This window comes from Halichoeres trimaculatus, unplaced genomic scaffold, assembly GCF_033239565.1.
Source record: "Halichoeres trimaculatus isolate MK-OKI-2021-1 unplaced genomic scaffold, fHalTri1.1 fHalTri1_scaffold_11, whole genome shotgun sequence".
Lineage (NCBI taxonomy): Eukaryota > Metazoa > Chordata > Actinopteri > Labriformes > Labridae > Halichoeres > Halichoeres trimaculatus.
Genome location: NW_027437189.1, coordinates 30,698,818 through 30,724,136, shown reverse-complemented (window position 1 = coordinate 30,724,136; position 25,319 = coordinate 30,698,818). Strand labels below are relative to the sequence as shown.

At 40.4% G+C, this 25,319-nt stretch overlaps 1 protein-coding gene across 1 annotated transcript; it reads right to left on the bottom strand.

Annotated features, from left to right (window-relative positions):
* Positions 1–422: 422 nt before the first annotated feature.
* LOC141798842 (uncharacterized) lies at positions 423–24,942 on the bottom strand. The gene is made up of 10 exons (XM_074680705.1): positions 24,822–24,942; positions 17,642–19,454; positions 17,357–17,533; positions 16,373–16,549; positions 11,430–11,476; positions 9,857–10,486; positions 7,589–8,278; positions 3,252–5,055; positions 2,964–3,140; positions 423–603 (listed from the first exon to the last, which is right to left on the bottom strand). The coding sequence occupies exons 2-10, from the start codon at positions 19,384–19,386 to the stop codon at positions 423–425; spliced, it is 5,628 nt and encodes a 1,875-aa protein (XP_074536806.1). The 5' UTR covers positions 19,387–19,454; positions 24,822–24,942.
* Positions 24,943–25,319: the final 377 nt, after the last annotated feature.

Below are 25,319 nucleotides of genomic sequence, written 5' to 3'. Positions count from 1 at the left end.
ATTATGCAGGCAGTCAAAATTTACCTCCTGCACTTCTTCAGTTTTGATTTAAGCTGTTGTAATAGTGAATGTGATTTAGCATGGTCTTGCTTAAACATGTAAGGTGTACACTGAAAAATCATGTTGCTCCAAAGCTTGCTTATATTGATCTAAATGAATGGAATATTTCCAGAATCGTGAGTAACCCATGCCATGGGCACCATACTATCACAGATACTAGATTAAAAACTGTATGCTGGGGACGAGCTGGGTGGTTTCTCGACTCTTTGGAATAGAGGATGCAAGATCCATAATTTCCCATAGGACAGTCGGTGTAACATCCAAGGGTAACTTGAGTCGTAGACTTACTGCTAACTTTGCAGATTTGTGGACATAGATTCCATTAAAACAGCCTACTTTGTTGATCATCCTGTCATCTTCACCTACCAGAGTGTCGTCAGGCTCATCTTTGGATCCACCTCTATATCAGAGAGCATCGCTGCCCCATTGGCTCCTGGGTGGTTGTAACTTAGGTCTAGCTCTTTCAGGGAGGAGGCTGTGTTGGACCTGAGTGCTGAGGTCAGGAATGAGCAGCCTTCCTCTGTCACCTGACAGCCTGACAATCTGTAGACAACATGCATACAAACATCAACAAACGTCAACATAAACAGCTGAGAATCATGTGGATCAGTTTGAAGAAGGAGTCCAGGAATAATAACTTTATTTGTACAGCACCTTTAAAAAGACAAGTTTACAAAGTTTGTGTATGAATGTCCCAAAAAGAGAAAGCAATGTGAACGTGACATTAGAAAAACACGCTGCAAACACACTACAACGGAAGTGTTTCCAGAGGACACTTAAAAGTGATGCACATCTGCAGACACACTTGTTATTGCCGGGGATTTTCAGTCACAGTTTTTTTTTCAGTCCAGTATATAATTTAAATAAAATATTGCGTTGGATGGACGAAATTAAAACCAAGTTTAATTGTCGTATTGTGTGGTTAGAGTCAGTATAAAATATGTTCCCTTAGAAATTTTATCCAAAACTCTGAGTAATATTACTTTTGTGACAACCTATAAAAGGCCACTGTGCACAGTTATTATGCAGTTGCTTCCTGAATGCAAGATGGGGAAGAAGAAAGATTTGACAACAGAAGGAAAGGAACAAATAACAAAGGTGGCCCTCTTACAAGAGATTCCTATTTCATACATTCAGCATGTTATATAGCTCTTAAACTACCAAAACGCTATAGAGCACTTGGCGCTAGCTTAATGCTAAAGTACATTGGAAGTTGCATTAATATGCTAGCGGTAAGCATACATTGATACAACATCGTTTTTCCAGCAAAATATCAGCTTTCATCACTGAAGAAATAAATGTACAAAACTTCCTCACAAGAGATTCATTGTTAATCAATTTAGCACATTATATCTCTCCTACACCACACAACAGTGGTGTGGAGAAGGCTGAAAGAGCTGTCAATCCGTCTTTAAGAAGACACTTATGTACAATCAAACGTAATCTCCTACAGTGCTTAAAAAAACAAGCCATACTTACTAAGATCAACATAACTATTAACTTAAACCACACAGCAACAACGAAAATGCAGCGTTTTGGATGATTTCACAACAAACATTCAGCTGTTACTGTAAATTCCTTGCAACAACAAGCGTGTTGACAGATGTGCATCACTATTAAGTGTCCTCTGGAAACACTTCCATTGCCTTGTAGTGTGTTTGCAGTGTGTTTTTCTAATGTGTTAGGTTGTGGTCTTAGCAGTGCATTTTCTAAATGCTGCGTACGTGTTGTCAAATTGACGAAGATGTTTTCTTAATTTGCTTGTGCTTTGTCTTTTTGCATGTGCTTTTGGACACGGACAGAAGGCGCCGTATCCATCTCCCTATGTAATGTTGAGCATAAACGGGCCTTAAGGAGGTTCCCACCTGGGGATCTAACACAGGGGTTCAATAGATCTGATATTGTCACCATATTAAAACAATGGCCCAAGTCAAGAGGGTGACTTAGGCCATTTTATTTCTAGCCAAAGTCAAATTTTTGGATTATTTAGGATAAAATGTGTGGCTTTGGCAGTTTAACAAGGTTTCATGATGGTTGCTGCTTCAAAAAGAACAGAACCTTTCGTGCAGAAGAAGCTGTAAACATGATTCTTGAATCAGTTTCAACTGGTAAGTGATTAGGCTCACTATCATAAAGACTAGGGTATAATGTTGTGTATTAATTTAGTCTAAATTTCACAAGTTATAGTCTAACTACAAATTTAGCTATTTCTTGCTAGCTACCTATTCCTTGTTAGCCCACTTATTTCTGTGACCAAACATAAATGAGCACAAGGCAATAATACCCCTCAAAGTCTTCTACAGTTCTACAGCTCTGCATTTTCATTTAGCAGACGCTTTTGTCCAAAGTGACATAGTAATACACAAGCAAGAATTTAGTAGACAGAAGGGAAAACCTAATTAGTGGCACAAAGTGAAAGTTATTTGGTTCCAGGTGCTGGGATTACGTGCAAGAAGTTTTTTTTTTCTTTTGGTAGTGTAGAATAATCTATTTAATTATATTGTTGCAGCAACTAACCACAGTTAGTTGCTGCAACAATATAATTCAACCTTCAACAACATTCAGTAATCAGTGCTGAAAATTCACTAAGAGCTGAGTCTAAGACCTTCTGACTCATTTTACCCCTAAGAAGAAAGAGGAGAAGGGTCAGATTGAGTGCTTCAGTGTTCCTTGAACAGATGAGTCTTCATACATCTCTGACAGCAGAAAGGGACTCTGTGGATCGTACAGAGTTAGGTAATTCATTCCACCATTTGGGAACAACAGAGGAGAAGAGTCTGGCTAGAGATTCAGAGCCACGCAAATAAAAACAGACGAACATCTGACTGTTTTTGCAATTTGAAAAGACTTTACATAAGAGCTCCACACCCTGCTGTTGAACAGTTAATGTGATGCACACTTACTTGAGAACCTCCAGCTTACAGCGTGAACTCTTCAGGCCTTCAGCAAGATGCTTCACACCTGCATCCAGCAGGTCATTATGACTCAGGTCCAGCTTAGTGAGGTTACAAGATGCAAAGCTGTAGACTGAGGATTTGAGAGCGTGGCAAGATTCTTCAGTGAGCTCACACCAACTCAGCCTGTGGAAATAATTGAAATCAGGAACTCTACCAAACACAGCCTCAGTGGAAAAGTCACCAGCACATTTTGAGCTTCTTCTTTTTTATCAGAGAGAGGAGAAAAGTACTTACAGAGCAGTTTTAGCAACTTTGACCACCGGCATCAGTCCCAGGAGAACGTGCTCTGATTTCCTGTACTTTTTCAGCTCAAACTCATCAAGGTTTTCACCTGAAGTCAGCAGCACAAAGTTCAGGGCCGACCACTGAGAAGTGGAGAAGTCTTCAAACTTGGTGGTTTCTTTGCTCAGGTACTTCTGGACTTCATCCACAAGGGTCTGGTCATTAAGCTCATGCAGGCAGTGGAAAAGATTGTTTTTTAGATCAGTGTCAATCTTCTCTTCTCTGATCTTTTCTTTGATGTAGCTGATAGTTGCCTCATTGGTCTCGTTGTTATTTTCTGTCTCCTTCTGCAGCTCTTGCAACAGAACCTGATTTGTCTCCAGAGACAGGCCAAGCAGGAAGCGGAGAAACCGATCCCAGTATCCATTTTTGCTACTGAGGGCCTTGTCCACTGCTGTCTTGTAGAAGTCTGAAGCAGGCAGGTCTTCAATTGTTGAAGGAGGTTCAGTAAGAAGATTTTCACCTTTGTCATTGAATGTGTGAAACACAGACAAAGAAGCCATGAACTCTTGAATGCTCAAATGGACGAAGCGGAACAGTTTCTGTTCATTCATCCTGGGTCCTTCTCGTTTAATCTGAGTGAATATCCCTGAAAAGACTGCGGCCTTTTTGATGTCAACTCCATTCTCTGCCAAGGTTTCTTCAGTGAAGACAAGGTCCCCCTTCTTCAGCCCTTCAAAAGCCAACTTCCCAAGAGTGACAACTGTGTCCCTGTTTCTTGAGTTCCAACATGAGTCGGTCACAGGATCTTCACTCTTCCCACTTGCCTCTCCTGTGCCATACTTCACATTGGCCTGTCGACATTGTAACAAGAGGAAATGTATGTACAGGTCAGTCTGAGTGCTGGGCATTTTACCTTCTTCTTTTCTTTCCACAAAGTCCTCCAGAACTTTTGACGTGAGCCAGCAGAAGACAGGGATGTGACACATGTTATAAAGAGTCCTTGAATTCTTCACGTGTGACAAGATTTTCTCAGCCAAATCCTTATCCTCAAATCTCTTCTTGAAGTACTCCTCTTTCTGCTCATCGTTGAACCCTCGCACCTCTGTAACCCGGTCCACTTTATCAGCAGGGATGACGTTGGACGCTGCAGGTTGGGAGGTGATCCAGATTTGAGCGTTAGGAAGCAGATTGCCCTGGATGAGGTTTGCCAGCAGAACCTTCACTGAGGTTTCCTTCGTCACATCAGTCAATCTATCGCTTTCATCGAAGACAAGACCGAGGCGACATTCATCGAAACCATCCAGGACAATCAGGATGGGGTACTTGTTGTAGTCTTTTATTTCAGATTTCCTCATTGCTGGAAAGAAACTGTGGATAAGTCCCTCCAAGCTGTGTGTTTCTTCTTTTCTCAAATTCAGCTCCCGAAAAGAGAGTGGAAACATGAAGAAAATGTCCTCGTGGGACTTGTCCTCAGCCCAGTCTAGCATGTATTTCATTGTGGTGAATGACTTTCCAATACCTGCCATTCCTGTCGTTAGCACAGATCTGATGGTTTTATCATTTTCTGATGGAGGTTTGAAGATGACGTGATATTTAATGGCCGTTTCTTGTGGTTTAAAATTTGCTCCTTCGATTTGTTTGGTGTCATGCTGAGTGTCCACCTCTCCTCTCTCCCCCTCTATGATGTAGAGATCTGTGTAGATGTCGTTCAGAAGAGTAGAGGTTTTCTGAATGTCTACCCCCATGGCCACATGGGTAAACTGCCTTTTCAGTTGAGATTGGACCGCCCACTTACTTGCAAGATCGGGTTTATCTGTAAAAATTATAGAAAGAGAAACAACAAGGTTGTTATAGTTCAGATTACAAAACTCAAACCCCAGCATCAAGAATTTTGTTCCAAGTTTACGTTTCAATCACTGCTTCTCATTTGGTGCTAAAATAAACGAGGGGCCATGATAACAAATCACTCTGGCTATTTGAAACAGAAATTTGAAGAGGGTGTTTTATTTCCAGGATTTAAAATAAGCTCCTTGTTCCTTGTTTTGGTTATATTTGTGATGGGGTCAATCATTTTTGAATTGTGTTCAAGATGGGCTTTGGATGGGCTTTGTTTTGATGGTGGGTTTTGAAAGGATTTTAAATTGTTGTTTTTCCTAAATTTGCATTTACTTTAACTCTCTTTCATCCCCCTCGTCCTCTCTGGACAACAGCAATTGAAAAATAAAAGCTTTGAACAAAAGGTAGATAATCTCTAGATGATCTTCAGGATTAGCTCAGGGAAGCTCAGGACATTTTTCATTGAATCTTTCTTGAAATTAAAACATTCAAAGTGTCCAACTTTACTTCTTATCTTTTTTAACCTTAACTTTTTGTTTTGCTCAGCACTGCTCAAGTGGCAGCTTGTTGAGACAACTCTCACTTTGGCCTTTTTCTGTCTTTTCTTTTTGGTTATTTTTTGGGGTCTGTTGTTACTATTTATGTCTTATTTGTTTGCCATGGACACCAACCTGGTTGCATTTGCAGTGGTGTTTTTACTTTTTTTTGTTCCCTTGTGTATCCAGAGAGCCCACATATAACCAGGGTGGAACTGTTTACCCATGAGATCAGCTGTTAGCAGCCTGCACTGAAAAAAATGTAATTTTACAGGAAATGGTCTGTAATTTTAAACAGATTTCTCCTGTTTTCTAATAAAACAACAAAATGCTAGTAGATTCACAGATATTCTCTGTAATTTTATAGTAAAAAAACAAAACAAAAACAAACATATTTTTATGGCTATTAACCCTTGATTTTTAAGGATTTTTTTCTGTTTTTCAAAAACATCTTACAAAATTTAGAAATTATCTTTAATAGACATCCTGGATGTTGTTTTTCTTTTAAGGTATAATGCCAGCTGAACCCTGTACCCTCCTCCCTCATGGTTGCAATTCACTGTCAAAAATAAAAAAAATTGGAATAAAATAAAAAAAATAAAATAATAATTAAAAAAAAAGTAAAAGCACTGGCAGCAAAGTTTCCAGACAGATACCGTACAATTACATTCAAATACTGTAAAAACATGGAACTACATAAAAAACTATAAAATACAGGAATTAATTGTTTTTTGATCACAGACAAATTAAAAAATAATTCCCAACAGAACACACTGCTCTTCTCCTAAAACATGCATCACTGGTCATTTTGTCCTCCATCGGTTTGAATCCTAAATTTTACTATTTTCCTTTTATTTCAAAGCAAAGTCATTTTTATTGTGACAGTGCTTGTAACCATGAGTGAGGAGGACAGACTGTGGAAAAGAGACCCTGCTATACAGGGGGCACAGAATGTTTGTGCTCCCTGGCACGAACCAGCTATCTGTGCTCCAAGGAGTGGACCAGCTGTTTGTACTTCAGAGGGTGAACCAGCTCTTTGTGCCCCATGGAGTGGACTGGCTGTCTGTGCTCCATTGTGCAGACCCTGTACCCAGTGATCTTAACATTATGTTTTGTTTTTTATAAACAAGATGTGTTGATGGTACCATGTCGGTCAATTTTTAATAACAATGTTTTTGGAATAACACAGCCGGTCCATGCAGTGTTGCACAGGCAGCATGTTCCCACAATGCAATACTTTAATGTTCAGCAGAGTCTTATATCCTCTGTGTGCCCCCCCCCCCCCCCCCCCCCCCCCCACTCACGGTTACAAAACACCATCATGACAAAAAGTATTTTGCTGTAAAATAACTGTATTTTTCTGCAGAACTCTTTGCATTGTCACTATATTGAAGGTGTTCGACTGTAATAATTTAGGAAAATCTGTTAAATAATGTTATTTTTCTCTAAAATTACATTTTAATACTGTAAATCTGCAGACATCTATCTTTAGTTTTAAATACAACTTTTGTTTTCATACATTACAAATTTTTCATTGTACATGGAAAAAATAGTATTTTCTCAGTAAATTACTTTAGAATGATTTGACTGTAATTTTACCATATTTGTCTGGACACTTTGCTGCCAGTGCTTTTACTGTTTTTTACACATTTTTTTTACAGTGTGTAGCATGTGCATTCTAACTGGTGCAAGGCCCTGTATTTCCCGCAAGCTGAGGAGAAGGAGTTGAGGACAACGTGCTGATGCTGTGGTGTGAGCTAAGAAGAGATGGCAACAACTTGTCCTTCCATTCATCATTATTGGGAATGAACAAGACCAACAAGACCGACAAGATATCCGTGCTTACAGAGGGATTACACTTTGTTGTATTTCTGCTGTGACTTTGTAAATTTCCCTATTGGAATTCATTCAGAATAACTATGCCTGCCCTCGGCTATCAAATCTCTAAGTCCTTCTAAAAGTTGTTCAGCTTACGTCTTATTTCTGTCCTCGTCTCCACGCAGGTATCAGGCAGTTGATGGACAGCTGATGGTCTGGAGGTGATCCAGACCTGGGCAGAAGGAAGCAGGGTTCCCCTGATGAGGCTTGTCAGTAACACGTTCACTGAAGCTGGCTCTCTGATATCAGTCACTTTCTCTTCATCATTAAAGTTCAGAGCAGGTTTAAAAGCATCCAGTCCATCCAGGACAAACAGCACTCTGAGCTTTTCATAGTTACAGATTATTATTTCTTCAGTTTCTTTGTAGAAGTGATTGAGTAACCCAAACAGGCTGACTTCTTCCTCTCTTCTTAGTTTCAGCTCAGAGAGGTGAAATGGGAACAAAACGGCATCTTCATCTTCATCTTCATCTTCATCAGCCCACTCTTTTATCAATCTGTCCACATGGAAAGACTTTCCAATACCAGCTACACCTGTAGTCAGCACATTCCTTGGTTTGTTTCCACTTTTCTCTTTGAAGATTTCAGAAACTGCATTCACTTGAATCACTGGTTTTGTCCCAGGACTTTCATTTTTCTCTTCATCACTGGTTTCATGACTCTTTTCTTCCCTCATGATGTGTTCTGTGGTTGTCTGGTTGGGATGAAATAAGTCTCCATCTTTCATGGCTTCTCTGAAGCTTTTTTTGAGGGCTGATACCAGCTTCTTCCGTCGCACCAAGGTCTCTGAAAAGAATAATATAAAGTTCAGTACTGATAAATGATACATGTATTAATGTTCCTCATTACAATGGGCTTATTTACTCCCTTAATCATACCAAATTAGTTAATGGTGTTTGAATATTTGACTTTTGTTGAAGTTTATGAGTGAATTATGCTGCTTTTGCAGCACAGATGAAAAACTTTTCATTCTTGGGCAAATTTAATTTTGAAAATTTGCCCAAGAATGAATCAGAGTAAGCCCTATGATTGACTGCACTGTTAAAAAATGTAGTTTTACAGGAGATGTTCTGTAATTTTGATTTTTTTTTTCCTGTTTTCTTGTAAAACAAAAAATATGAGTAGATTTACAAATATTTTCAGTAATTTTTCAAAGTAAAAAGAAAACAAAAAACAACAAACAACAAACAGAATTTTACAGTTATTAACCCTTAATTTTAAAAGTATTTCGTCTGTTTTTCAAAAACATTATACAAAACTGTAAAATTATAGAAATTATCTACAATAGACATCCTGGTTATTCTTTTTAGGTATTATGCCAGCTGAACCCTGTACCCTCCTCACTCATGGTTGCAATTCATTGATAAAAAAAAAAAAAAAGAAACTGAAAAAATGGTAAAAGCACTGGCAGCAAAGTTTCTGGACAGATACCAAAAAAAATTAAAGTCAAACACTGTAAAAAAAATGCAGAACACTGTAAAATAACTGTAAAAATACAGGATTACATTGTAGAAATGAAAAAGAACTGTCAAAAATGATAAAAGCACTGGCAGCAAAGTTTCCTGAAAAATTCTGTAAAATTACAGTCAAACACTGCAAAAACATGGAACTACATGAAATAACTATAAAAATACAGGACTTGGCCGTAAAAAAAAGAGAAAAATCTGTAAAAAAACGGTAAAAGCACTGGCAGCAAATTTTCCAGACGGATACCTTAAAATTACAATCAAACGCTGTAAAATAGAACTACATTAAAAAAACTGTAAAAATACAGGAATGAATTGTTATTTGATTGGAGACAAATTTTAAACAACCAAAAACCTCCAAAAAGAACACTCTGCCCGTCTCCTAAAACACTTTCCTTTCATGCACCACTGGTCATTTTGTCCTCCGTCAGTTTTTGTCCAAAATTTTACTATTTTCCTTTTATTTCAAAGCAAAGTCATTTTTATTGTGACATTGCTTGAAACCGTGAGTGAGGAAGACACACTGTGGATATGTGACCCTGCTTTAAAGGGGGCACAGCACGTTTGTGTGTTTTTATACTTTACAAATTTGTTATTGTACATAGGAAAAATAGTATTTTTGCAGGAAATTACAGTAAATTGATTTGACTGTAATTTTACGGTATTTGTCCAGAAACTTTGCTGCCAAATCTTTTACCGTTTTTTTTACAGATTTCTTTTTTTACAATGTGGCGACCAGTCCAGGGTGTACCTCGCCTCTTGCCCTAGGACAGCTGGGATAGGCCCTAGCCACCCCATCCTGAACAGGATAAGCGGTACAAATAATTGATTGATGAATCATGGAACAAATCAGTAGCAGGGATGTTAGTTATCAAATGTTACTGTTTTGGTTTCCTACCTCGACATTCTGTCACTTTCTGGATGTATCCAGTTGGAATCTTCTCAGCTCCTGAGGGTTGAGTGATGATCCAGATCAGAGCAGAGGGAAGTAAAGTCCCCTTCATCAGGCTTGATAGCAGCACATCCATGGAGGCAGGCTCTTCAACATCAGTCAGGTTCTTGTTCTCTTCAAACCTCAGAGGAAGTTCACATTGCTCCAAACCATCAAGGACAAAAAGGATTTTGCACTCATCATAAACAACTACTCCAGGGGTTTTCTTTGGATACAGAGAACTCTGAAGCAGATCCTTCAGGCTTTGAACTTTGTTTGAATTCAGCTCATGAAAATGTAAGGGCACAATGAAGTCTATGTTTGTGTTGGATCTTCCCTTGGCCCAATCCACCATGTGCCTTATTGTTTGCTGAGTCTTACCAACACCAGGGACTCCCTTCATCAGCACTGTTTTAACTTCCTCTTTCTCTGTATCAGGAAATAAGGCATCCCATGAAGGAACTTTATCTTCTTTGTTTTTGGACTCATCGATCTCATAAAGTTCTGTCTCAGGTTCTTGTTCTCTCAGTTTGTTTTCATGTTCAATCAGGATTCTGCTCTTCATGTCCTCTTTGGTTTGTTGTTTCTCTTTTTCATCTTCAGATAAAGCAAAAAAAAAAAAAAGCAGAGTTTTAGAGAATCTTAAGAGCAACATATAATAGTGTAATATTATGAATTGTGTGTTTCCAAAATTAGAGCAAAGACAGATACAACATTTACACCCAGTATGAACTTATGAGATGTTTCCGTCTGATTTTAGTTCACTGGTATTTCAGAGCAACTACATTCCTCTTTAAAACACATTAAAATTAGAAAGTTAAGAAATCAGAAATTAGCCAGCAGCCACAGTCCAGTGCTTCACGAGAGTCAGGGCATGTGACACTGAGGGAAATTCAAAATTGCTAGAATAGGAAAGGAAGATGGCAGTATATGTTGGCTAATGATAAGATGTTTATTTTTTCATTCAACCACTGACTGTTGAGTTGAAGTTCACATAATGGAATGGGTTTCATAGATAACTGGACGTCTTTTAGAGAGATAGCATTTGTCCTACTCTGGATACTGCAGTTTGTTTAACTTGAAATCTAGTTGATTTTATAAGTCTGCCAAACTAACACTTCAGAGTGGACACAAGGAGGAAGATCTGCAGTCCTTTGCCCGTCCCTTCCCGGAGACCCTTTTTCCTGAACTCATTGACTGCCATTGAGATCTTCAGATTGGGATTAGATTGTTACTGTTCTACTGCCAATCATTAATAAAGTACTGCTCATTTAAAAACCTAATTCTTAGTTTCTCTAATCCAGCTGTTAAAACTGTGTGACCAGTTTTGTTTGAAGGGAGGATCGGAAATACATCATTCAGCAAAAGTGAGTTTAAGGTGACTGGTCCTTTGTTGTCGAGTAAAAATTAAAAAAAACATGAATTGGAATACACTTCAGAAAATAAGCCTTACTGATCAGATTCTGATTAATTTCAGTCTTCATTAGGCCTGACGCTCTTAAGTGATTTGTTGTTAAAAACATCCTACAAAAAGACTTACATTTCTTTATCCCTGGTTGTAAACAATGCTCTCCACAGCGGTCCAAACTGTAAAAAAGAGAAAAAATATTTAATTAGTTTTTACCAAAGAGGAAAGTATCAATTAACTGCTTTTTGATACAACTTCAATACCCCAAAAGTTGGGGTGCCGTTGGAAATTTTAAAGTATGAATTTGATGATGTGTAACTAAGTCTAGATTGAATTTAAATAATTGTGGAGACATCATACCAAAAGTTGAAACTAAAAAACCTTTGGTGTGTAATGAAAAAATCAATGGTCATTTTAAACTTAAGGGTACTGTGAGGACTATTCTAAATTGCTAGTTCTTTTCAAGGATAAAAACTCTATTTCCCATGAGCCCTGTCACCCACTATCATATCAATCGTCAATTGTCAATAGGTTGCTAGGCGCTGCCCTGTTGGCTATGGCTGCCTGTTGCAGCAGCTCTCTCTCCTTTGTCCGTTTCTTGTAATTTTTTTGTCTCTTCTCCGTACTTTGTATGGCTCATTCGTTGGTCATGGACACCAAACTTTTTGTGGCTTCAGCGATATTTTTACTACTTTTTCTCCTGTGTTTGTCTGGAGATCCTACATGTAACCATGGTTACATTGTTTACATGTGAACTCAGCTGTTAGCAGTCTGTAGCATGTCAATGCTAACTGGTGTAAGGCCTGATGTCTTCCCACAAAGTGAGTAGAAGGAGGTGAGGACCACGTGCTGGTTCTCAGGTGTGAGCTAAGAAGTGACGACATGGACCTGTCCTTCCATCCATCTTTATTGGGAACGTAAGATCTATCTCCAAGAAGATGGATGAGCTAGCCATGCTAACCCAGCAACAGAGGGAATACCAGAGGGCAGAGTAGCATCATGCTATTCACAGACATGGCTAATGTAGCTAACATCAGACACCACGGCCATGTTGGAGGAGCTTCACCTGCTCTGAGCAGATAGGATCCAGAAGACAGAGACTGAACAGACTGCTGAAGAAGCTCAGTCCTGGACCCTGTGGAGGTGGAGGCTGGCTGAACTGGACAATAATGGACAAGCTGTCATCATCTATTTTCTTATGGACCTTTTTGCACTTTCTATACACTTTCTTACTTTTGTTTTCTTGATTGCTGCTGTGACTTCAATTTCGTTGCACTTGTTACAATGACAATAAGGTTCTATTCTATTCTATTCTATTCTATTCTATTCTATTCTATTCTATTCTATAAGGAAGTGACCCTAGCAAAGTTGTGCATTTGTTTTGAAGCAAATAAATGACGAGCAGGTCTTTTCTAGAACAACTACGTTTCTTTGTTCAAGACAACTTTTTGAAGGATGCAAAGCAACAAGGTAATTTATTTATAGTTACATAATGCTGCTGTATAAAATGAGATGACAATCAAACTGTCTAAACTCAGTTTGTAGTTTAGTCTCCAGTAGGTGAGCAGACTATCTGTTAAGTGTTACTCACAGCCCAGTGCTCTGAGACGTGTCTGGAACATGTAAAGTTAGTGAATCCTGGTTATGTCCTTCCAGTGCTCATCATTTTATTGACAGACTCTCAAGTTTGAACAGACCACTGCAGAATAACTGCTGCATGTGGGTTGGAATGGATATTATCACAAACAGATTGCCCCATGTTCAAGCCTGTGCTCTATCATTCTTCTCTAAAGCTTCCTTCTGCTCTTCTGTCCTTTTGCCAATCTGGCCCAGTATCCAGGGTTTCCTCCAGGATTTTTTTGAACTGTGGGGGAGCCCCTCAGCACCTCATGAATTAATCAATTAATTAATCAAAATAAACAAATAAATTATAAACCCAAAACATTAGAAACTTCAAACCTTTATAAATCATTTATTCAACACGAAAATAATTTTGCCTCATCTAATGTCAAAGATCTATCTTTTTATAAAAAACGACTTTAAATTTATTAGACTGGCTGTTGCACATACTACATTTTTATACTAAAAAGTAAAAGATAATATTTAGACAATCATAGTTACTCATAGTTGTAAAATTGTGATAACTTGTGTGTATTCACACTCTGGCCACCCCTACTTATGTCACTGCCCTTATTGTGACCCCCCATTCTGAAAGTCTGCACACACCCCTGCACAGAGGCACAGTAATACTGGTAAAAATTGGTTTAAAAACTAACAGGCAGTAAAATTTCTGTTGATTTTTAAAGAATGAAGGGTAAGATAGAGCATGTGCAACTTCTGTCCCAAAGAGAGCAGAAAGACGAGTCCTGTAGGAGTGCAAGGAGGATTAACAATCAGCTGCTGTATAATATGCGTGACTGGAATGACAGCACCGATCATTATTACAGTCTCCACAAACTGAGCAGGACGAAGTCTAAAGTAAATATGACCCACACAGAGAGACAGTGGGTACTTCTGCTCGTTCTGACTTTATACATGGATATAGACTCTGCCATGCAGCACAGACATCTAAAGTTTACTCAGCAACTCATAGAATATTTGTGATGTGAGTTGCATCATTACAGCATATAAAGCATAAAGCTAGATGATAACATGTATCTTTAAACACTGATCATTGATCAAAGATCAAAGTAGGCACAAAAACGATTTTCTCCAGTAACTGCGTGTTTTATGTGCACATGTCAAGGTGAAATTATGCTGTGCACGGTGTACAGAATTGTAAACTGCAAAGACCTGCCCGAGTTCAGTCTCTTCTGTTTGTTATGTTATACATGTTTGACCACAATATGATCCTACCATGAGTGTGAGTTTTAGTCAAGAAAATTTTGGTGTCATGTAAAAGTGCAATGTAGAGTTTAATTCTGGGGAAAAAAAGTCATAATTCTTAAGGCATGGCCAACATATTGTCTCAGAGTGATGCTGAGAAACTAGTCCATGCTTTTTTTTCTTCTAGGCTGGACTATTGCAACTCTCTTTTATCTGGCTGTCCTAATAAGTCTGTTAGGACTCTTCAGCTGGTTCAGAATGCTGCAGCTCAGGAACTGAATTGGACTTGGGGGAGAGAGCACATCTCTCCAGTGTTAGTATCTCTACTCTGGTTATCTGTAAAATCTAGAATAGAGTTTAAAATTATTTTTCTGACTTACAAAGCGCTGAATGGCATCAGGCCATCCTATCTTAAAGACTTGATCGTTCCGTATAATCCGTCCAGGTCACTGCAATCTCAAAATGCAGGTCTGCTCGTTGTACCTAGGGTCTCTAAAAGTAGTATGGGAGGTCGAGCCTTCAGTTATCAGGCTCCTTTTCTTTGGGATAACTTACTGGTTGAGGTCTGGGGGGCAGACACGGTCTCAACCTTTAAGAGTAAACTTAAAAATTTTCTTTTTGATAGAGTTTATAGATGGAGCTGGATCAGGCCTGAACCAGCTCTTAGTTCTGCTGCTATAAGTCTAGACCGCCAGGGGGAAAATGACACAAAGGGCTCCTGTTTTCCTCTTTCTATCTGTCAGTCTAACTTCTAGTCTTAATGTCTTGTTATGGTTACTGACCATACACCTCTCTGGGAGTTTGTCTCAAAGGTTCCTCTGGATCGGTGATGTGGACGGCCTGTTGCTGTGCTCCTGTCAGGCTCTAGCTGCTACGGCTTTGGATTATTGCCAGGAATGGTCTGCTGCCATGGACCTGTGGTTGCACTTTAACCGTCGTCACAACGCCAAACATCTGTGTGTCTGTGTGTCTCTTTCCCTTTCCCTCTGTCAACATTTCTCTCTCCCACTCTCTTTCCTCTATCTATCCCTCTAACACCATCAGTCTCCTCAGATGTCTGTCTAACATGAGTCTGGTTCTGTCCGAGGTTTCTGCCTGTTAAAGGGAAGCTGTTCCTCTCCATTGTAACTTGCTAAATGCTGCAAAGTGCTGTACTCATGGTGGGTTAAGATGAGATCAGACTCCTTTCCTGTCTTGATGTTGGGTTTCTATTAATAAAACTGTATTAACCGTAAGAGGTCTAGATCTGTTAATGTTTCTGGATAGTGTCCTGAGATAACGTTTGTTGTGCTTTGGTGCTTGACAAATAAAGACTGATTGATCGATTGAATGATTGATGGCGGCTTTTATTTTGGTGTGGAGGTGCACCACCATCATTTACATTTAGCAGAACCCCCTGGTATCATTTTCTGAAAAAAAAAAAAGAAGAATCATGCTTCTCACTGCTAAACTCTGCCAGCTAGCGTAGTCTCGCCATAGGGGCTCTTGGTCTATGTGCTGTAAATGGATTGGACAGGTAAACCACAGAAACTGAGAAACAGCATTTTGAAGTAACTGATTTTGGCCCTGGTAATGAACTACTCGACTGCTTAAGATCACTTATTAAAATCTCACTTGGCCTTTAATGACAGCAATGCATTTAAAAATAGGTGATTCAGGTAGTTTGTCACATAAAATCAACATTTTGCAAATGTTTGGGAAGTGACGAGACCAGTTTCTAGAATTTTAAAAATGAACAGCCATAATCTCGGTCCCTGTCATATTTTTTTTATTTTATGATCACAGTGCAGGCTGTCAATGTTTACCCCCTGCACTCCTTCACTTTTTATTAAAGCTGTAGTTATACAGAATGTAGTTTAGTATGGTCTAGCCTAAATTTGTAAGTGTACTTGGAAAAATCATTGTCTAGATGACAACATGTTGCTCCAAAACTTGAATATATTAATCTACATTAATGGAGTATTTCCAGAAGAGGAAGCAACCCATGCCATGGGCACCAAACTAAAACAAATTCTAGCTTTAGAACTGAATGCTGGTAACAAGCTGGGTGATCTCTCCACTTTTTGGAATAGAGGATGCAAGATTCATAGTTTCCAAAAGGACAGTCAGTGTCAGAACCAAATGTAACTTGGGTCATAGACACATAGCCAGCTTTACGTACAGATTTGTAGACATAGATTCCATTAGAACAGCCTTTTTTGTTAAAAAATAGAAACGTATAAAACACACATCATGACATCTCCACCTACCAGAGTTTCCTTAGGGTCATCTTTGGATCCCTCACTAAAGCAGAGAGCATCACTGCCCCTTTGGCTCCTGGATGGTTGTAACTTAGATCTAGCTCTTTCAGGGAGGAGGCTGTGTTGGACCTGAGTGCTGAGGCCAGGAATGAGCAGCCTTCCTCTGTCACCTGACAGCCTGACAATCTGTAGACAACACGCATACAAACATCAACATAAACAGCTGAGAATCATGTGGATCAAGTAAGGGTAGAAGTGCAGTAATCAAGGTCCCCTGTAGTTTTTGATGAGGCCAAGGATTATTTTAGCTAGCATTTTTCAGCCTTACACCCCTACTTGGCCATGGTATACATGCCAAAATTTAAATGGCCAAATTTAAATTAGTTTAAAGTGTCCCCGATTCTGCACTTGTAAACTTGATCAAATAAACCAACCAGTCCTTAACATGATACACAGACAAACTGTCTCAATATAGACTCAGATGATGTCATACAGAGGATGTTTGAGGAAGTCTAATGATAATAAGAGGCAACTCTGATGATGACAGTCAGGAAAGTGTCCTTTGAGCTTTGGCAGAGGAAGTCCTGATAGTCCACTTAGTTCCTGCTTAATCTGTTTGCATCCAGTGCAATAGTTCATACTCTGCATCCTTGCCAAGCCAATAGCCTGATCCAGAGCCCCCAACTGTCCTCTTAACCTGCTCCTCAGTTCAATAGATTCAATTTATAAAGTGCTTTGTGAGCCTCAAGACTTCCTATCAGGATTTTAGCCTTTTCCATAATTGTTGTGTTTAATCTGCTTTACTGGTTGAATTCTTTCCAAGACATGCCTTCAAGTATTCTGCTGGCAGTAAAGTGCACTACCGGCACAGGAATGAAATGTATGCATGAGCAATTAAAAAATAGAAATGTGTGATTGTTTTTGCAGTTTGAAATGACTTTACACATGAGCTCCACACCCTGCTGTTGAACAGTTAATGGGATGCACACTTACTTGAGAACCTCCAGCTTACAGCGTAAACTCTTCAGGCCTTCAGCAAGATGCTTCACACCTGCATCCAGCAGGTCATTATGACTCAGGTCCAGCTTAGTGAGGTTATAAGGTAAAGAGTTGAGGATTGAGGATTCAAGACCATGGCAAGATTCTTCGGTGAGCTCACACCAACTCAGCCTGTGGAAATAATTGAAATCAGGAACTCTACCAAACACAGCCTCAGTGGAAAAGTCACCAGCACATTTTGAGCTTCTTTTTTATCAGAGAGAAGAGAAAAGTACTTACAGAGCAGTTTTGGCGACTTTGACCACTGGCATCAGTCCCAGGAGAACGTGCTCTGATTTCCTGTACTTTTTCAGCTCAAACTCATCAAGGTTTTCACCTGAAGTCAGCAGCACAAAGTTCAGGGCCGACCACTGAGAAGTGGAGAAGTCTTCAAACTTGGTGGTTTCTGAGCGCAGGTACATTTTTGCTTCATCCGCAAGGGTCTGGTCATTCAGCTCATTCAGACAGTGGAAAAGATTGAAATTTTGATCAGCATCACTCTTTTCTTCTCTAATCTTTTCTTTGATGTAGCTGATAGTTGCCTCGTTGGTCTCTTTGTTATTTTCTGTCTTCTTCAGCAGCTCTTTCAGCAGAACCTGATTTGTCTCCAGAGACAGGCCAAGCAGGAAGCGGAGAAACAGATCCCAGTATCCATTTTCGCTACTGAGGGCCTTGTCCACTGCTGTCTTGTAGAAGTCTGAAGCAGGCAGGTCTTTGATCGTTGAAGGAGGTTCAGTAAGAAGATTTTCACTTCGGTCATTGAATGTGTGAAACACAAACAAGGAAGCCATGAACTCTTGAATGCTCAAATGAACAAAGCAAAACAGTTTCTGTTCATGTAGCCCAGGTCCTTCTCGTTTAATCTGAGTTAATATCCCTGAAAAGACTACAGCTGTTGTCAGCCTTTGGGCGTCAACTCCATTCCTTTTCAGGGTATCTTCAGTGAAGACGAGGTCCCCCTTCTTCAGCCCTTCAAAAGCCAACTTCCCAAGAGTGACAACTGTGTCCCTGTTTCTTGAGTTCCAACATGAGTCGATCTCAGGATCTTCACTCTTCCCACTTGCCTCTCCTGTGCCATACTTCGCATTGGCCTGTCGACATTGTAACAAGAGGAAATGTATGTACATGTCAGTCAGAGTGCTGGGCATCTTTCCTTCTTCTTTTCTTTCCACAAAGTCCTCCAGAACTTTTGACGTGAGCCAGCAGAAGACAGGGATGTGACACATGATATAAAGAGTCCTTGACTTCTTCACATGTGACAAGATTGTCTCAGCCAAATCCTTATCCTCAAATCTCTTCTTGAAGTACTCCTCTTTCTGCTCATCGTTGAACCCTCGCACCTCTGTAACCCGGTCCACTTTATCAGCAGGGATGACGTTGGATGCTGCAGGTCTGGAGGTGATCCAGATTTGAGCGTTAGGAAGCAGATTGCCCTGGATGAGGTTTGCCAGCAGAACCTTCACTGAGGTTTCCTTCGTCACATCAGTCAATGTGTTGCTTTTATCGAAAACGAGACCGAGGCGACATTCATCGAAACCATCCAGGACAATCAGGATGGGGTACTTGTCGTAGTCTTTTATTTCAGATTTCCTCATTGCTGGAAAGAAACTGTGGATAAGTCCCTCCAAGCTGTGCGTTTCCTCTTCTCTCAAATTCAGCTCCCGAAAAGAGAGTGGAAACATGAAGAAAATGTCCTCGTGGGACTTGTCCTCAGCCCAGTCTAGCATGTATTTCATTGTGGCGAATGACTTTCCAATGCCTGCCATTCCTAATGTTAGCACAGATCTGATGGTTTTATCGTTTCCTGATGGAGGTTTGAAGATGGCGTGATATTTAATGGCCGTTTCTTGTGGTTTAAATTTTGCTCCTTCAATCTGTTTGGTCTCATGCTGAGTGTCCACCTCTCCTCTCTCCCCCTCTATGATGTAGAGATCTGTGTAGATGTCGTTCAGAAGAGTAGAGGTTTTCTGCATGTCTACCCCCATGGCCACATAGGAATACTGCCTGGTCAGCTGTTCTTTGACTGCCCACTTACTAGCAAGATCAGCCTTATCTGTAAAAAAAAAAAAGTTAAAGGAGAAACAATAATTTTATTATTGTTAAGATTACAAATACAAAGCACAGCATCCAGTGTTTTGTTGTTCAAAGTTTGTTTCAATCACTGCTTCTCTTTTTGTGCTAAAATAAATCAGAGGTCATGATAACAAATCACTCTGGCTATCTGAAACAGAAATTTAAAGTGGACTTCAAATAAGCTAATTCTTGGTTATTTTTGTGATTGGAGTCAGTTATGTCTGAATTTTTTTCAAGATGGGCTTTGTTCTTATGGTTTTCAAGAAAAGTTTTAAGTTGTCCGAAAATATGCTCATGCTTTCTCTTCCCTTTCTGAGGTTTATAAGGGGCTCGGGCTTCTAACAAGGAGAGGCTCTTCCGTTCATCTCCTTTTTCATCATCTTCCAGAAATGTTTTTGGCTTACTTCTCCTCCCATGGTTTTGAGAAAACCCCAACAAATTGTACATCAAAACGTATGGTTTGGCTGGGAGTGGTGTTCTATGACTTTTTTTGTCAATCTGCAAAATTTTGGCCAAGTTATTCACGAAAAACAGCAAAAAAAAAGTCTCATAAGGAATGAATGGGAGTCTAGGACTCTCCCCCCCAAATTTCCCCTAACTTTGAGATGCTAAAACTTCGGCTTACTTCTACTTGCAGGCACCGCTTTAGCTTTAAAATGTTCACTGGTCTTTTGGCTGTTTGGGTATGACTTTACGTTTAGATATCTTTTACTGTTTTTGAGATTTTATTGCTTAAGCAACATAAACTTTTCAGTTTTTGCCCTGAAACCTCAGCTCCTAGAGAGCGGAACTTCTTCCGCTAGAGTGAGAGGCGGCTGCTGAAATGTTTCAACTTTCCCTGAAAAAAATTGTCATAACTTCCAAAATCTACACTCTAGAAAAATGAAAAAAATCATTAAACCTTAAGTAATCTTGTCCTGCTTGGTCTATTAAAGGGTAAAGTAAAAGGGAGGAGAACTTTTTCATAAATATGGCTAACTGTCAGGAAAGTCAGCACCAGCACACCATGTACTTCAATGTTAATTCCTGAGGGGTTTTCTCAGAGATCAGTCAAATTTCGCTTATTTGTCTCTCGCCATCACAGGCACATTTCTGGGTCTACAGACATAAAACTAACATGGACAGCTTCCTCAAGGTCTTGGGGTTCTCACGACCTGTTCATTTTTCTCCTAGCCCTTACGGTTTTGGCAAGGTGACAGGAGATTTGGACTCTTGCTTTACCACAAAATGCCCTAAGAGTAACACATTAACCAGGGGTTAGTTTAGCTGCTGTAGCCTAACAGCACGTCACCATGACAACCTTTCATCTCATGCAGCTGTTTATACAAACTCATCAAAACATTCAGGGACAAAGACACACGTGTGTATGTCTGTCTATCAGTGATTACCAACACAAAATCAGATAAGCCTCAGCAGACAGGTTTACATGATTGAACACACACACACACACACACACAGGGCACAAAGTATCACACTTTAACAGCATTTGACTTCCATTTCCCTAAGTCAGCTCCTTATTTTCCAAGATATTTTTCTTCAATTTTAAATTCCTTCCTTTCATTCTTGAATTCATTCAGCCATTCAAACTTCTAAATTCATTTATCCATAACAAGGACTCATACAGCATTCTGCATTAGCAGTTGAGCGCAGGCTTTTCAGGACTTCTTTCAACCATTTTCAGACATATCATCAGTCATTCATCTTCAGCATTCCGCATTAGCATGTCAGCGCAAGCTCATTTGTCTTCTAGACCTAAGGGTTTCAGCATAAATGCAAGGTTGTTGGACCCACATCTAACCCAATACCCCTGCTTTAGATCAATGGGCACAATCAATCCCCCCCTTCTCTCACACACACACACACACACACACACACACACACACACACACACACACACACACACACACACACACACACACACACACAGGTTCTTTAACAAGTTCTCATATACTTATATTTGTGACATATTATTTTGGGGCTAGAATAGTAAAAATACAAAAGCGTGTGTGCGAAGTGTGCTTGACTATGCATGAGGTTTGACACATGTTAAATCAGAAATAAGAAATGTTTGGAAGTGTTGCAACGTCAGTCCAAAACATGTGTGTGAGTGTGTCATGAAAGTCCGGCGGTCGCCCGAGCCCCTCTTCCAATTTCCATGGAAATTGTCTAGTTTTTATTGTTGATCTCTTATTGTTACTCTTACGCACCCCTGACATAATCTTTGGTCCACCAAACACAATAGAAAAAAAATCTTCAAAGGGACAGTGAGGACTGGAGTGCAATTCCACATTTGGCCAAAAGTGGTCGTGTTTTTTTTGGGACAAAAACTCCACTTCCCATGAGCACCTGTTACACACTTTTGTGAGCACATGACTCTAAGCAACGTCTGCATTTGTTTTGTAAGATGAATGAAGAGCAGACCTTCTTTTTAAAGCTACTTTTCTTTGCTCAAGACAATTTTTTTACTGGATACCATGTGACAGGGTAAGGTATTTATCATCAGTTACGTAGCCCTATTGTTTGAAGCAGGACAACAAGCAAACTTTGTCAGTCTGTGCCGTAGTTCAGTACATGGCTGTATGTAGTGCTACTCTCAGCTTGGTGCTTTGAGTAAGTTAATCCTGGTTATGTCCTGCCAGTCTTCTACCAAGCAGAGTTAACGTAACCACACTCTTAGTTCTATTGATAGATTCTCAAATTTGAACAGACCACTGCAGAAAAACTGCTGCATGTGGGTTGGAATGGACATTAGTACAAACAGATTAACCCAAGTTTTGTCCTTTAGCCCATGCTCCATCACGCTCCTGTTTAATTTTCTTTCGCTCTTCCGTCCTTCTCTTTTTGCCTGTTCAGCAGGGAAAAACACAGACCTCTCTAGCTCTGCTAAACTTCCTCACCTGGAGTGGTGTTGTCAAAGAGACTTCAACGTGGCGTAAATCAATCTGGTGTTATCCGACCCAATCGGGATGCAGAGATATAGCACTTTGAAACCCAAAGTGGTGCTGATGATTGCATTTTAAGTTGTGAATTACAATCAGGCATATATCTAGGAGCAGCCTCTGCAGCCTTCCCTCAAACACAGGCACCTATGCAGATGGTTTCCTTTTGCAGAAACCTGAGGTCCCTCACAGCAACACAGCTGACTGATGTAGTGTCCTCCAAAATGCCCAACCACTCTCAGTTCTCTTTACTGTTTGCTAATCAGGCTACGGACACACTCTATTTCTCTCTGGTATCGCTCAGGACAAACTCTGCCCCCTGGTGTCAAAACTACCTAAGCAAAGCCACCTAGTCTGTGGCTCTCTGAAGTTCTAAAAGAACAAAGAGGAGGACTCAGGGCAGCAGAAAGAAAGTAACATACATCTCAAAAACCCACTGATTTGTCCTCATACCAGCTAAAACTGGCATCATTCACATCCTGCCTTCATGCAGCAAAGAAAGCCTATTATCAGAACAGGATCTGTGCTGCTACTGACACACAAAAACTGTTTATGGCGTTTAACTCCTTAGTCTCTCCTCCAACCGCTCAGCCCTCTACTGCACTGACTCCGGGCAAGTTTCCCTCTTTTTTCACTAAGAAGGTTGCAAACATCAACAACCAGTTCTCTGAGCCTGACCAGCTCAGCCAGATCCAACCTGCTACTGATGCCACACTCTGCTCTTTTGCTCCTCTGAGTGAGGAGGAGGTCTCCAGACTTCACCTAAACTCCAAACCCACAACCTGTCCTCCTGATCCTACACCTACCAGCATCCTGTAGACCATTGTACCCAAAATCACACCTGCAGTCATACACATTGTCAATTCCTCCTTGGAATCTGGGGTCTTTCCCATAGCTTTTAAACATGCTCGGGTCACCTAGCTGCTTAAGAAACCGAATCTCAACCCAGCCAAGGTTAAAAATTACAGGCCTGTCTCACTTCTGCCTTTCCTGTCGGAAATACTTAAGTAAACAGTCTATAACCAAGTCTTTGAGCATCTGCTGAAAAACAACCTGATTGACTCCTATCAATCTGGTTTCAGGTGTGACCACTCCACTGAGACTGTACTCCTGTCAGACTGGCTCGAGCTGCTGGTCAGTCCTCTGTCTTACTACTGCTGCTTGACCTGTCTGCTGCTTTAGTCACAGTAAACCATCGAATCCTCCTCTCCACAGTCTCTGAACTTGGCATCTCAGGGTCTGATCTTCATCTTAAGTCCTACCTCACAGGCGGGTCGTTCAGAGTGTAATAGGCAGGAGAAGTGTCTAAGTCACATGGCTTATCAACAGGGGTACCCCAGGGTTCAGTGCTTGGTCCCCTACTCTTTTCCTTATACACTTTCTCACTTGGTGCAGTGATCCACTCTCATGGCTTCTCCTACCACTGCTATGCTGACGACACTCAGCTTTTCCTGTCTTTTCCTCCTGGTGGCGTAACTGTCATGGCTCAGATATCAGCGTGTCTGGCTGATATCTCCACATGGATGAAGTTATGCCATCTTCAGCTAAATCTGTCAAAAACTGAGCTCATTGTCCTTCCTGCTTGTCCCTTGGTCCAACCACAGATCAAGGTCTTGCTTGACCCCAATCAACTTATGCCCACAAACTTATCCAGAAATCTGGGTGTCATGATTGATGACCAGCTGACCTTTAAGGTTCATGTAGCATTGATTGCTCGGTCTTGTGGATATGCCCTCTATAACATCAGGAGGATCAGACCCTACCTGACACAACACAACAGGCCACACAGCTTCTGGTACAGGCCCTTGTGATATACTACTGACTACTGCAGCTCTCTCCTAGCAGCCCTCCCTGCATGTACATTTAAACCTCTGCAAATTACCCAGAATGCAGCACCACGTCTGGTCTTTCACCAGCCCAAAACAGCACATGTCACCCTGCTGTTAATCTCTCTTCACTGGCTTCCATTGGCAGCTCCAATCAAATTCAAAGCTCTTCATCTGGCTTACAAGACATTGACAAGGACAGCTCCTGCCTACCTGGGGTCCCTCATCCAGGTCTACACTCCTTCTCGCCCACACCGCTCTGCTTGTGAAAGACGCTTGGTGCTCCAAATCTCTAGCCAGACTCTTCTCCTCTGTTGTTCCCGAATGGTGGAATAAATTACCTAACTCTATACGATCCAAAGAGTCCCTTTCTACTTTCTACTTTCTACTTTCCTTCTGTCTAAATTCTTGCTTGTGTTGTACATCACTTTGGACAAAAGCTACTTAATAAAACTGTAGAACTGTAAACTGTAGTAGGGCGACTTTTTCAAGTGCTCGCAGTCCCTTTGAACCAAAGGTCAATAATTCTAAAATGGCCATCACAACTAACATCAAAGCAAATCTTCAAGTTGTTTCACTTACGTCTTATTTCTGTCCTCCTGTTCACGCAGGTATCAGGCAGTTGATGGACAGCTGATGGTCTGGAGGTGATCCAGACCTGGGCAGAAGGAAGCAGGGTTCCTCTGATGAGGCTTGTCAGTACCACGTTCACTGAAGCTGGCTCTCTGACATCAGTCACTTTGTCCTCGTCATTAAAGTTCAGAGCAGGTTCAAAGGCATCCAGTCCATCCAGGACAAACAGCACTCTGAGCTTTTCATAGTTAGAGATAATTATTTCTTTGGTTTCCTTGAAGAAATGATTGAGTAATCCAAACAGGCTGACTTTTCTCTCTCTTCTCAATTTAATTTCAGAGAAGTTAAGTGGAAAAATTACTGCATCTTCATCTTTGCCTGACCCCCATAAAGACTTTATTTTATTTTTACCCCAAGACAAAAGTGTATCTTCATCAGCCCACTTTTTAATGAATCTGTCCACATGGAAAGACTTTCCAATACCAGCTACACCTGTAGTCAGCACAT